Below are 14874 nucleotides of genomic sequence, written 5' to 3'. Positions count from 1 at the left end.
TGAACTAGGCGCTCTGCACAGACTCGGTACTTCGAAATAATGGCTAAACTACTATTTTTTCAGGTTTTATTCCGAAATCAATATATATGTTTATTTCAAATTGAAAAATGAAAACAAATCAAAACATTTAATTTTGCTTCGTTTTGGGTCCTATTTATGAATTTTGGAAGGAAACCAGTCTTTAAGTCGTAAGAGAATATTGACAAGACTAGCAAGTGAACTCTGCTCGTACAAACAGGAAGAAATTACGCAATACTGTAGTGTGTGTTTTCAGACATTTTGGGGGGAAAAGCTAACTAGACCTACTTCTAAATTATTAATAAGTACGAGAATGCTAATCTGAAGCAAAAGTTGCTCTAAAAAAATATATACATACGTTTATAGAATGACAAAATGTGATATAAACAATGGTTGGTACCTTAGTATTTTGAACAAAATATTATTATAACAAAATTTTAAAACTTGGGACTACTTTTTAGAACAAATCAAATCCAGGCCAGTTGGAACAAAATCTTGTAGTTCAAAGTATGAATTGACGAGATCGTTCATTTTGATTGATGAGAATATAGTAGTTAAAGAGAAAATGATACTTTGTCCACATCTGAGGAATATTTTGCGATATCCCCCCCCCCCCCGTTACCTCTGGCCTATGGGTGGCCAAAATTGACGGTCTCTTGGCCCTTTTTCCCGTTTCAGGAGGTCATTAGACCGACAGTCAACGAGACCGTCAACTCGAGAAACCGATATTTCCTTCAATTCTCTCTCCCTCTCTCTGTGTTCATCCGTTTCTCTATAGTGTTTTGTGTGATTTTTCCCTTTTCATCTTATATCCCCAGACTACCGGCTAGCCCATCATCACTTTTTTTAATAAATTTAAATGCTCTCAATAAAAGTGACACAAACTTCAACTTTTCTGAAATAACGGGCACTATAAAGTCACTCAACATCAAAATTAGGGCACATAGAAGAATCAAGTTAGAAAAAGGAAACCAAAATACAGGGCAACATGAATTATGTGCAACATGGCAAAAAGTGACGAATGCACATAACACTTTGAAAGTTCTAATAATAGCTGGCTATTTTCGTAATGCAATCAAGTTTAATACATAAGTCGTTTTTAAGGGCCTTGTTAAAAACTTATTCACCTGTTAGTTGCTACGAATGTATTTCGATAATGCAAATTGCGTAGATTAGATGTTGCTATAGGTAGGACAAATATTACGGATTGCCTTACCTAACAACACGTAATATATGCAATTCGCATTCTGACTATTGAAATGCAATTATTCCTAACAGGTGAATGAAATAATTTGTATATAACGATCGAGGCACCTAACATAGGTTATGCATTCAATTAAATTACATTACGAAAACGGCCTATTGGTCAACCCAATATTTCCAGGCAAGTATATGTCTTTCGAGGGAGAAAAAACATGAACATGCTATCGACTCAAACATTCATGCTTTTAATAATAATTGGTCTCTGCATTTATCTTGATTCTTTGACTTACCTCCATACTTTTAAGTTTTCAATTATATATATATGCATTTTTATGTGTGTGTGTTTCAGTTGTCATTCTTTATGTAAATCAATTATATGATATATTATTGTTATTTTGTTCATTTATTTATTTTTTACCTGTTTTTAAATAATTTTTTTTTTTTTTTTTTTTTTTTATTATTTTATTTTTGTATTTATTTATTATTATTATTTTTTTATTTTTTTTTTTTGGGGGGGGGGGTATTTTATTTATTAATAAATGCAGAAACATCTGCTTTAAAAAAAAATCTCCGTCACCTGCAATCACATTTGGATATTAACTTGACCTAAAAAGATCACAACAGAATACCTCAATAACTTCTTGAGATTGGGGGTTAAATTTGGATTTCCTTTGTGTAGATTCACTATTCCGCGATGCTATTGTGTAATTGTTATACACAGATGCCAACAAATAATTATGAAACGATGTTGATTGTCAAATATGGAAATAAATATTTGAATAGCCATAGCGGCCCAAAGGATTCAAGCACGTTTTGTTTGATCAAGGAGTCCTTGGTCTGATATTCAGGTCATAGTATGGGTTTCAACAACACACCAATTCCATGATTGGAATTTAATTGAAGTATGATGACGTTTATGAATGATGAAGATAGCTGGGGCTGGTACTACACTAGAAAATCCGCCTGACTTTTCAGTTTTATGCTATTTTGTTTTCCGTTATATGCAACTGTCATCTAAAGCGACTTTTCTATAAATGTTGTTTTTCGCTTCCGTACTATCATTTGATAATTTTAAAAATTGCATAATTAAAATTTATATCAATATCATTTTCCTTTTTTTTTAAACCGAAGTCGAAACCATGAAGTGAAATGGTTTGAATTGAAAATTAGACATGAAATATTTGTTAACATTCTTTTCAAGCTCTTTCCAAAGCAAATAAGCTTCTTTACAAAGAAAAAACACAAATGCATATACAGTCGCCTGGATAATTTACGGTAGCTTCATGATATTCATTATGTACATAATTTTTAAAAACAAATCTTTATGTATCGCAAAATCCATTGAAATATTGCTAAGTGCACTCAACATAGACCTATTAAGATTATAAAAAAAGGATAAACAAGACAACAACAACAAAAAATAAATAAATAAAACTCGGTTATTGAAGAGGTGTGTCTTTAGCAGGGACGGCGATGTCTTTTCATAACCGGGGGGGGGGGGGGGGGAAATGCGAGGGAAAATCTGTACTCGATTGGTAACACGGTGATGCCAAAGGAATAAAGATTTTCTACAATATTTACTCGTACATTTTGAAGGATATTATGTGAGTGAGCGTAGCGACCGAGCGAGAAGATTTTTGTATTTTTATTAGTCTTAACGCTGCACTCTTGGGCCCTCCAGTTGTGCAAAATGTCCGTGTCCCCCGCCCCTCACTGGATCGCCGCCCATGGTCTTTGCTTAATAAGGTTAAGAAAACTGGGGGTAAGGACTTAAAACTGGAGGGCGTTCCATATAATAATATTTTGGTGGCCGTATAATGAAGGAAACTATGCTACATCATGTATCACGATTTCGAGCTGACGTGGTATACTATTGGAAGATGGTATAATATAGGATCATTTTGATATTCTGATATTGTTGGTGGACTTATCACTACCACCAGCATCATCATTATCATTATCGCCATCATCATCATAATCATAATCATCATCGTCATCATCATCATCATCACTATATATTATCAACATTATCATCATCACTTATCAGTATCGCAATCATCATAATCGTCTTCATCACCAACATCATCATCTTTTTCACCACCATCTTTTTCATCACCATCATCATCACAATCATCATCATCATCTTCTTCTTCATCATCATCTTCACCACCACCGGCAACCACAACATCATCAATGTTCAACATGGCCGCTTCCTTCATCAACATTATTAACACCAAAGTCATCCCCATACGATTGTTTGATCACGAGAGCTATAGGATACCGGGGGTGCCTGCATTCCCCATCGAAAAACAGTCGTTGCTGGGGTGCTCAGTTGGTATGGATGTGCTAATTTGTGTGTGAAAAGGCACCCCAAGTGATGTGAGGGTATTTTCTTTAGGGCAACCCCTCAGGATTAGTGGATATGTAGGAACATAAAAAGACAAAAATCACACTGTAAATAATGCTGATTCGATTGAGGTACAAGCGAACTTTATTGAAGTCAGTATTACGTTAACGATCAGAACTGTCAAGCAATTCTGATACAGACAAAACATAAATGACTTTGATTTGATAATGCCAGACGATGGCGTCATAATTCATTGCACTTTATTAAGATTGGTTTTATGTTAATGTCTTAAAGTTATGAGTACGGCATTTTTTCAGTGTCACTTCATCCGCAATTAGTGATTAGTTGGTAGAAAGTCCGCTTGAGCTCAGCACGGTGGTTTTAGGACCTGAGAGGGAATAAAAGAACACAAGGATAGAAACAAGTGAAGGTGAAGAGAGAATGGTTGTCATCTCAACAACATTAACATCAACAACACACATCCATACACACACACACACACACACACACACACACACACACACACACACCCATCGCCCCCAACACACACCGACCCACACACACCGCCCCCCCCCCCACACACACACCGTCACATACACAATGTTCTTTTGCTGTTAGAAATCATCTTTTGGTGCTAGGATGTTCCACCCCAAGACAAGAAAAAATAAATGACTAAATGTAAGAAAAGATATACAGTCTTGTATAAACCACTCTATATTTCCTATTGTTATATTGTAATATACCTACTTTCTCTTTAATATTCTGATACTGTTCAATCCTTTCGGAGCAAGCATTTAACATATCCTTTCTTATTCAACGACTAAGAAAATTGACATGTTCTGTATAGAGCAAAATGTGAGAGGGCGTCCCACAGCGCTGCCAATTTGTGTTTGATTGATTATTTTTAATCATACTTTCTTCAACAAACAGACAAGACTCGGAATCAATTATATTTGGCCTTTTTGTATTGCCTGTGAAAATCATATTCGGATTGCATAATAGTTGTAAAGGTCATGGGTCATGCATTTAGAGGTAATGGACAGGGCTTTTGAAATTGCCAAAGTTTGATTTCTCCAAATACTTTGAGATCATGTTTAAAGGTAATCAATAATTGTAGACCCCTAAAGGCACCTGTCACCTGATCATTGAACAACTAAAGGATGTGATAAACATTATACATGGGGAGTGTTTCACAAAGTTGGATTTAACTATGACAGGCCATTCATGCCACTGTTTGCTCTCACCATTTACTGTCAATGGTCTCTCAAGGGACGTACAAAATCATGGTCACACATCTAGTGAATTCAGCTTTTTTGATAGTTCATTATTGAAGGAAAAAATATTTTCTAAAGATCATAATTATTGAGAGACCAATGGTTAGAGCAACCAGTGGCATAAATGGCCTGTCATATTTAAGTCCAACTTAAAGTCGATCTTAGTCTTTGTGAAACACTCCCCTGTATTGGCGACAATTTTTTGGGGTCCCCTTTCTTTTCAGAATCCAGAGTCTACCCCCTGCCTGTACTCACCTGTGCAGACTAGACATAGAGCAACTTGTTGGGAGAGTTCCAGCCTGGATTTCCTACGACACCCGAGGTAGCCTCATTGACCAGAGCGGCCGCTGCCCTTTCACCATCGTTCCCATTTAGTATGCCATAGATAGCAAGGGCACCTGAAAACAGAATGGGGAACTATTTGAATTAAAGCCTATCTGCACTACTTGACCAGGAGGGATTAGACCTCCCTGCGTGGTCACTGACAGGTGGTTATCTCATCAAATCAGCTCTTTATTAACATAAGAAAAAGGGGACCATGGGGAACAATGGCCATCGATTAGGCATTGTTTGCTATATATAGAGGGCACAATATTACGTTTCTAAGCACTTTGCATTGTAATTATTAAATTATCACTAGATTCAATAAATTGCTAATCCACACATAATAATGCACACGTTCCTTTCCCTTTTGATTATTCTGGCCAGGCGCCATTTTACGAGCGCACACATAATTTTATCATGCGAATCCAACCACATCAATGTTCGCATCCTACTGGGTATAGGCCTACCCATTTAGCTCATGGGTGGAGATTGGCAAATGCAGATTAATGTCTGTCTTGCCAAAGGACAATATTGAGTCTCATGGGACTCATGCAAATCATGTGATCTACAGAGACATGTAAATCAAAAGATAGGTATAGTGGAGATTGAAACAGATAAATCGGCCAGATTCTGGACTACTTGAGGGCGTAATACCGTAATGCTTAGTCCGCGGTATTACCTGCAACATGAGGGCAAGCCATGGACGTTCCGCTGATGGTATTGGTGGCTGTGTTGGAGGTGTACCATGCGGATGTGATGGAACTACCTGGAGCAAAGACATCCACGCAATTTCCATAGTTGGAGAAAGAAGAACGAGCGTCTGTGCTCGTGGTTGACCCAACCGTCACAGCCTGTGATGAGCAAATCACAAATTTAGCAGGCCGTATTAGGTGAAAAAATTGATAACAATAATAATACTGATGTCTCGTTTACCCGTGCAGGGTAGCCTGTTCTCCCTGAGGGCCCTGCAATCATATCATTGTATACACCGGCTTTAACCGAGCTAGCATGAAAAGGCGCTCAAGCATTCAAGGAATTTCTTCCTACCGGGTACCCATTTACCTCACCTGGGTGGAGTATGGCAAATGTAGATTAATGTCTTGCCAAAGGACATTAGTGCCGCGGCGCAGGCGTTGGACTACCAAAAAAAAAAAAAAAAAAGTGTCCGCCCCCCCCCCCCCCCCCCCCCCCACTGAGCGACTTTTCGGCCGGCGCGATTTTCAAATTTTCGGGAGCAAAATATTTTGGGCCAGATTTTAAACCCCCCCCCCCCTTGAAAAAATCCTGCGTACGCCCCTGCCGCGGCGGGTCTCGAACCGATAAGGCCTTTGCGTAACTTGATATGAAAGGGGTTTCTCCGTTTCCTTTTTGTTATTGATATTTTATTCGTTCGATTTTTCTTTGATGTTTATACTTCCGATTGAATTCATTTTTTTCTTCTTCTTGAATAAGCCATTTCGTAAATACTATCTGCGCATGGGCAGATAGGGCAGATAAAAGTTATTTCTGATAAAATAAGCGAGTTCACGGTTGTTGTCTGAGCATGAGCAGATCAAGGTCATTGCAGAACAAATTGTGAAATACACGGAGACGAAATACTGGATACGTGCTCATGAAAGTTATGTAATCGTTATTCATTCTTGCACATTCAGTGCAATCCATGATACACAGGTGGATGTATTCTTTCAAAGGGGAAAACAAAGGCTATGTTATATAGCACCTTCATCGCTGTAGGAATGATTATTTCACAATGTACAAAGTGGGACCTCTTCATGTTTTGAAGATCTGTGGATATTCGGGGTCATTGCAGTAATGTGCTAACCGTGAACTGGTCTATTGTAAAACCCATCGAGTTGAATAAGTGCTCATGGTATGTATTATGTAATCATTATTCATGTGGTGCACCTGCGGTACTTTCTATGATGCAACAGGGCAAACAAAAGCTTTTCATGAAGCACATACATGACTTTGGCATTGATTAATCTAAAATACACTGTAATACACATAAAGATCTGTGAATATTTGGGGTCATTTTATCCATTTACTAACTACGAAATGGTATATTCAATTCAATTTATTTATCATCGAACAATGTAAAAACAACAGTCATAAATACACAATTTGGCAACAGAGATAGATGAAAGGATATAAAAGCACAAGACTTGTAAAACAGAAAGTACCTGAACGTATCATATAGAAATGATAGCAAAGGGGATACAAATCAAATAATACGAACAACCGAGCTGTATTATACACGTAATACACGTATAGCTAAAAAAAAAAAAAAAACAGTTATTTTCTTCACGACAAATCCTAGTTTGTAAGGAAAAGAAAGGGGGCTAAGGACGGCAAAACGGACCCAGGATCAGGTTATGTTCCTGATTAACAAGTCTGTAAATTTGACACATAACACGTATTATATTAACATTAACTAACTGGTGATGTTTTTTAATTCCTTTATTTTAATTTCCTATATATATATATATATATATATATATATATATTATATATATATAGGAAATTAAATTAAAGCTACGTCTCACGTTCCTAGACCATTTTCTTCACGCCTATATAATATATATATGTTTTTGTGTGTGTCGGAGCCATTTTATAATGTTACAAATTATGATGCTGATAAGAATGTCAGGATATGGATATTTTCGTCAATACCAGTATCACACTTTTTGAAGAAAAAATGGACAACGCGCCTTTATCCCGAACTTTACAAAACATAACATAACTAGGTTCAATATTTTACGTGGTGCAAAGTTTTAAAAAATACGAGTTACACGAAATTTAAAAAAGGCCTACTATTTACTCACTTCAGGCTCGCTTGCTGGAGAATAGTTGCAAGCATTACTGTTGTCGTTGCCAGCTGCGACGGCAGTTTGGACACCACTGTTGACTAAGTTCTTAACAGCTTCGTTTAAGGAATCGGTATAGCCACCACCAAGAGACATCGATGCAACTGCTGGCCTAGCACCACTTGCGCTAACCCAATCGACACCTAATAAGAAGGAAACACCATTTGGTTAACGAAGTTGAGCATTATATACGCTAATTTCCATGCTTTTATAAAATACAATAGGAGTCCATTAATGGGACGCTATGGTATTCTGGTCTCATAACCGGGAGGTCCCGGATTCGAAACCAAGTCAATGCGCCCTTCGGTGATCGTGGCATTAATCCTCAATACCAAGTCCCTCGGAGTGGACTTAAAGCCGTCAGTCCCCGTGGCTGTTTACTTTGATACAAGCATAAACATGCTTTCTTAGCAGTAATGTAAAACAATTATCAAAAACAATTATAAAACATTTACATGTAGGGCCTACGTAAATATTAAAGGAAGTTACGTTCAACGGCGCTGTCTGTCGTGATTCTTTCATACTGACAGAATTATAGAAAAAAATCAACTCGTAAACTCAAGTTTACAAATTACAAGTGCCGAACGTTACCGATAAATGACTGAAAACGTACCAGCAATGACGTCACTCCATGACCCACTACCGAAGCAATTTAGAACCTTGACGCCATAGACATTGACTCCCTTCGCCACTCCGTATTCGGTTCCTGCTACAGTACCTGAGCAGTGAGTTCCGTGTCCATTGCAATCTTCCTGTTAGGATAAATATACGCAACACAAACTCAACATGATAAAACAAAAAGATGATTACTTTTTCATAAAATTGTTGGTAGTATCAATTATTTTTTCATAAAATTGTTGGTAGTATCAATGAAACTGCATTTTAAACAATTCGTATAATTTCATAACTATCTTTAACAAGTCATTAAAAACGCCCGAAAAAAATGTGTGTATAATTGTTATATTTGTGTTCAATCTGACGTTTATTACAATTTGCTCAAAGCTCAGGAATAATACCATTTCTGAAACTACACAATAATACGTTATTCTCTGAGAGGAGCACTATACCAGGCCAGTGGAAGTCTCCAACATCATTTCACGAAAATGCATCAAGAACAACAATAATTAAATTTTGGCAAATTTAATTTCCTTTACATGATTTATGATGGCCTACTGCGACTAGAAACTTTCGCGAATTACGGCTATTTTCAGGAATTCTGCAAACAGTTATGTACGCGACAGTTTCTGTTTTACTTGTTTATTTTTCCTTTATTTTTCTTTCAATTTACTATTCATTTTTATATTTAAATTCAGTCAAGCATGTCTTAGTAGGAACCTGTCTAAAAATGCTCCTTCATGTCTACATTGGCCACAGTTTATGTTTCCCTTGGGCGGTCTCAGGCGCGTACGCAGGATTTTTTCAAGGGGGGTGGTAAGAGGACACTTTAAAAAAAAATCTTGGTCTCGAAATTTTGAAATTTGACATTTTGCTCAGTTGGGGGGGGGGGGGGGGTAAGGTCACCTTTTTTAGGTCGGCCGTAGGAATAATTTTTTTTTTTTTTAATTTTTTAAATTTTTATATATATTAAAAAAAAAAAATTAAAAAAAATTAAAAAAATCAAATGGGGGGGGGGGGGGGGTTAACCCCCACCCCCACCCCCTGCGTACGCGCCTGGGCGTTCTTAATAGACAGGTTCGACTGTATTAATTTGTATGACTTACGCTTCTAGCCATGGCGGACCAGGCAGTGACCGCACGTCCGCCGAAGTCGTTGTGCGTTGGGTTGATACCAGTGTCGATCACGTAAACATTGTAACCTGCTCCGTTGGTACCTAATTATTAAAAGATGATATCAAAACACCAAGAATAGTTTATAACCACCCTTCTTCCTCACATAACATGACACGTAGCTAGGAAGAGGTTCGGAAGAGAATTCTTGAAACAAAGGTTGTTCTTCACAACTAGAAAGCTTGACTTATGCTTGCCCGTCATAGCACTAAGTAATGTATCGAAAATCTAAACATACCCCCAAACAAAAACAACTACGACATGAACATCAACAACAAAATAAATGGATCTGTTATTCATCTAAAATCGAAACATTCCCCAAACAAGAACAACTACGATACGAACATCAACAACAAAATAAATGAAATCCCTTCTTACCTCGTTTGGTAGAGTCGTAGGAGTCGTCTAGTGGGAGATTGGCCTGATCGATACGATCAAGACCCCATGATCCAACAGCTTGAGTGCGTACAACGCCGTCCTCTTCTACGTACTCGACAGCGGGCAGATTGAGGACCTATACCGTTTCATAATTCAATTCGATAAGGGTTTATTAAAAATAACGGTCTTGCAGCCGAATGTAAACATCAAATAAAGTTACAGGATAAATATACTCAATAATGCTTGTTTTACACCGCAGCCACATCGCCAACATGACTCTAAACCGGACTTTATCGGAGAGTTCAGCAGCTGTCTAGGTTGTTTAACTCAGGTATTACACCTTTCGTTTACTTCTCATTAAAATAAGATAGAAACTCATAAAAAGAAATAATATTCATACTCACAGCATCGAGGACCTTTTCGGATAGCTTGGCGGCGAATCCGTTGAAGACGGCATTGTAAACGTGTCCAACACGACCACCAGCGAGGCGAACGGTGGGCAGAACGGACTGGACGTCGAAGTCCGACTAAAGGAAACAATCAAGTAAACCCAATTATAAGTATAAGGCTCTGAAGATGATGACAATATCCAAGAAGATAATGAAGAAAGTAAATGCAGGATCAAACAAAACTAAATGTTCTGAACCATTAATGATAATTTGCCCAACGATTCGGAGGTGTCGTGTCATCAGAAGCGGATCTAGAGGGGGGTTGGGGGGGTTGCAACCCCCCCCCCCCTTGGGCGGCCCAAAAAAAAGAAAAAAAAAAGAAAAAAAGAAAAAAAAAAGAAAAAAAAAGAAAGAAAAAAAGAAAGAAAAAAGAAAGCACGCTGGAGAGAAACCCTTTCAAGTGCAAATATTGTGAGAAGATATTCAACTCATCTGGTAACTTAACCAAACACATGATAACTCTGGATATAACTATGTATTAAACTGTTACTTGATTTAAAAAGACGTTATCATGCACTGCTTTTTATGGTCTCCATTGTGTTAATAGATGCCAGGAAAACATCACTTACGGGGTTCAAATAAACACCCCAAAAAAAATCGGCTCGCCGCTTCGCGGCTCGTGGACGATGCTCCGCATCGTCATTATTTTGGTCAACCCCCCCCCTTAGCAAAAAGCTAGATCCGCCCCTGGTCATAGTGGTTCATTTACTTGACTCTCAATCCAAGGGGTGAGGGATCGAATCCCTGCCCAAAACTGATATCGTTTGACAAGAAATTAATCCACATTTACCACTCTTCACCCAAGTTTAAATGGGTGCGTGACAATGACTGGGGTTATTTATTTGCAGGGTTCTGAGAAAGAACCGCATATTGGCGCTGGTGAGGCTTCCCTGCATGGGTAAACAAAATTATTATTATAGGGCAATTTTGTTTTCTTCTTCTCATTATTATTAGTATTATTTTTATCATTATCATTATAAGTATTATTATATTTTGGGAGACTAGATCCCTATAATGGATTTTGCACACGACACGTTATTTCGATTACAACCAATTACTACACACTAATGCTACATTACGATCGCAAAAGGAAATTTTTTTTTTTTAGTGGGCCACCCTGTATAATATACCGTGTGAGTCAAAAAAAAGTTTACACCTAGAAAATTGCTAATTATTTTTAAAATAATCTATGAACAGTAAATTATTATATATCTTTTGAAAGAGTGTTTTATCCCAAATCATTTGGTATCATTTTTGTGTGGTATGTGTTCACGCTTGGATGAACATGAGGTATTCATGAGTGCAAATATCGACTTGCGCCAAAGTGATGCCTACAGCATAATGTTGGGATTAGCGGAGTGAGAGAATGAATTGAATGTATCAAATGAAATGCATTGCATAATTTATGCTTTTTGCAGAAGCAAAGTCACACACACGCGCGCACTTAATAATGTTCGTTGATATTAAATATTCGATATTTGATATGTGTGGCATGATTAGTTTTCTTAGGGATGTTATTTGGATCTGCAAAGACCGAATTAATACCCAAATCCCAATTGCTTTGTTTAAACATCACACAAGCAACTTTGGCGCAAATCGATTTTTGCACTCTCGCAAACGATGCCTCCTGTTTATCCAAGCGTGAACACATACCACACAAAAATGATACCAAATGATTTGCGATAAAACACCCTTTCATAAGATGTATAATCATTTACTGTTCATAGATGATTTTTAAAATAATTAGCAATTTTCTAGGTGTAAACTTTTTTTTTGACTCACACTGTATAGCTAAAGTTTTACCTTGATCTTCACGATGTATTGGCCGAAAATAGGTTCCGATGCCTTTAGAAGGCTAGCGGCGTTGGCCGCAGCAACGAGGAGGAGAACTAGGAAGGCACGCATGATTTCTGTTTAAAAAAAACAAAACATCAAGTATGTTGAACAATTTTATACAGTTTTCTCCACCATGAAGTACACTGAAACCTGAGAATCTTCTTTAAGTTATCGAGTTTGCTAGGCGACATTTTCTTTGAAAGGGATCACCCCCTTGACATATTTACCTCTGATATTTTGATCTCCCCAAACTTTGAATTTTACCGACACACTTGTACAATTACATTTCATTTTGCGAAAGAAAGAAGAAGAAGATTCGCACTCTAAAGTTTAAACATTAATTATTTTGACCACACAGGAAGAAAAAAAGGTGCAGGGGTGCAGTCCCGGCAGCTCCATCTCCTTCCCCCTCCCCTCTGGTTTCGCGGCCCATGAACTATGCTGCGGTGATAATGCTCCGATTAGGACTCACTTACATTGCAGAAGGATCCACTACTCGAAAGCACTGTTGATGAAATACTCTCTTGAGAGTAAATTCATATGAATACGGATTCTACTCCAAATAAAGTGACCCCTAATTTGGCCTAATAATGACTTGAAAGGAAATGGATTTCCGCTCATGTTTAATTTAAAGTAACCCTTACCCGAAATCTAAAATCAACCTAACCCTATTATAACCCTACATAATTTTGAACAGAAAACAGCCTGGAGCAATTGCAGCTAGAATAAAACCTGCTGACACCTTCGTGCATATGCCGTCTTCGTGACGTACGACTCGGCCTGCAGAGAGGCTAGCAAGATATAGGATCACCTCAATCACTCATTCAGTGAGGCGAGACATCCCTATGGACCGACAGCCCATGAGACCAACATTGTCAGTCTCATGAATCCTCAGAAAAGTTGTCAGAAATCAGAAGGCCAACGGACCGACAGGTCGGTCTCTTGGGCTGTCGACCTCGTGAGCTGTCCATATTTTGGACTATCGTTCTCGTGGGTTGTCGGTCTCTTGGGTTGTCGGTCTCTTGGGTTGTCGGTATCTTAGACGGTCAGTCTCTTGGGCTGTCGGTCTCTTGAACTGTCGGTCTTTTGAACTGTCGGCCACATGGGCTGTCAGTCTTGTGAGCTGTCGGTCTCATGGGTTGCGGGTCTCCTGGGCTCAGTGTCGGTCTCTTGTGCTGCCGGTCCGTGGGCTGTAGCAGAGCACAGATCGAGCAGAAAATGCACGAAGAGAGGTTTCTACTTACCGGTTGCTTGTCTATTTGCAGTCCGAAGATGAGATGGTTTTAGTGTGGAAGCAGCGGTGTATTTATGCCATTCAAGAAGGAACATCTGCTATCATCCCTGAGCCATCGAGCAAAAACTTTAGTCATGACGTCTTTAAAATGTCTTATCTTGATGTTTTTCATCCAATCAACGAAATGTTTGAATATTATTTAAAAAATAAAGTAATCAGTTGGGAAGCAACCGAGTCGTTCAAAGTATATTCAAAATTCTTAACCCGGAGAATACCAGACATTTTGAAATACAGATCATATGCAACTTCTAGTATATACAGCAAAAAGTTCGAGAGTATTTTTTAACCCTTTCAGATCCGCATTTCGGCGCCACCAAGAAAAAGTTCATCGTCTGCAAGAGAGCAAACTTTTCCCACTAAAGACTTTGCAGGGAAGCACACTTTCAACTGGGTGTAATAAATAGTGATTTTGCAGTTCGATAAAAATATTGTTTGGTCGCTTTTATAGTTGCGTAATCAGATGTAGCCCCCCCCCCCCCTTAAACAAAAAGGACACTGTTAACCTTCACAGATAGGACATACGTTACATGTTAATAATTTCTGCAAAGTTCTACAGAATTTGATGTTGGCTGCAAATGAGACATAGTACCTTGAAGCACAGTGACTGACAAGGGTTTGTCATATCTCAAACATGAGTAACTCTTTATTTACGGGTCCGAATTATTTCAAACTTTCGCCATTCTGTTTCTCTCATTTTCTGTTCTCATAAAAAGTAACTTATTACAAAATTTGGATTGCCCGTCATTAACTCGAGATATTGTCGTTGGAACCTGTGTCGTATGACCGTGCAAAAGCAGTTCGTGAGTTTTCTACAATTTTCTCGAGGTCTGGCCGATCCCGTTGCGGATATTACGGTATCAAAAGGGTTAACGCGATGGGCAATTATTAAAGTCATATATTAATTTCTAAAGGGCAGTTTGAATCATATCTTCATATCTTGTTATCTTGCTATAGATATTCCATGGGAGAACAGCACGACTCGTAAACACTGGAACCAATATTTTGGGATGGAGATAGTTTGTGCGAACTCTGTGCCAACTCTCCCCCACTCTCTCTCTCTCTCTCTCTCTCTCTCTCTAACTCTCCATCTTTCTCTCTCC

General features: G+C 38.2%; 1 protein-coding gene across 1 annotated transcript; it reads right to left on the bottom strand.

Moving 5' to 3' along the window:
* Positions 1-5102: 5102 nt before the first annotated feature.
* LOC115918348 (aqualysin-1-like) lies at positions 5103-13824 on the bottom strand. The gene is made up of 9 exons (XM_030974687.1): positions 13725-13824; positions 12448-12554; positions 10600-10722; positions 10196-10331; positions 9752-9861; positions 8644-8782; positions 7989-8173; positions 5846-6017; positions 5103-5240 (listed from the first exon to the last, which is right to left on the bottom strand). Exons 1-9 carry the CDS (start codon positions 13807-13809, stop codon positions 5107-5109), a joined length of 1191 nt encoding a protein of 396 aa, XP_030830547.1. The 5' UTR covers positions 13810-13824; the 3' UTR covers positions 5103-5106.
* Positions 13825-14874: the final 1050 nt, after the last annotated feature.

The sequence above is a fragment of the Strongylocentrotus purpuratus genome, unplaced genomic scaffold (assembly GCF_000002235.5).
Source record: "Strongylocentrotus purpuratus isolate Spur 01 unplaced genomic scaffold, Spur_5.0 spur5_contig_866, whole genome shotgun sequence".
Lineage (NCBI taxonomy): Eukaryota > Metazoa > Echinodermata > Echinoidea > Camarodonta > Strongylocentrotidae > Strongylocentrotus > Strongylocentrotus purpuratus.
The sequence above is the reverse complement of the archived record's forward strand: the minus strand, read 5'-3'. Positions and strand labels throughout refer to the sequence as shown.

What these genes read in the sequence shown, in the direction of transcription:
- LOC115918348 (XM_030974687.1), bottom strand. Translation starts at nt 13,809, where the DNA reads ATGTTCCTTCTTGAATGGCATAAATACACCGCTGCTTCCACACTAAAA. An exon ending in TGCAAATAGACAAGCAACCG is followed by an intron (nt 12,555 to 13,724) that starts GTAAGTAGAAAC and finishes TTTTTTAAACAG; the next exon opens with AAATCATGCGTGCCTTCCTA. An exon ending in CCGAAAAGGTCCTCGATGCT is followed by an intron (nt 10,332 to 10,599) that starts GTGAGTATGAAT and finishes GAAACGGTATAG; the next exon opens with GTCCTCAATCTGCCCGCTGT.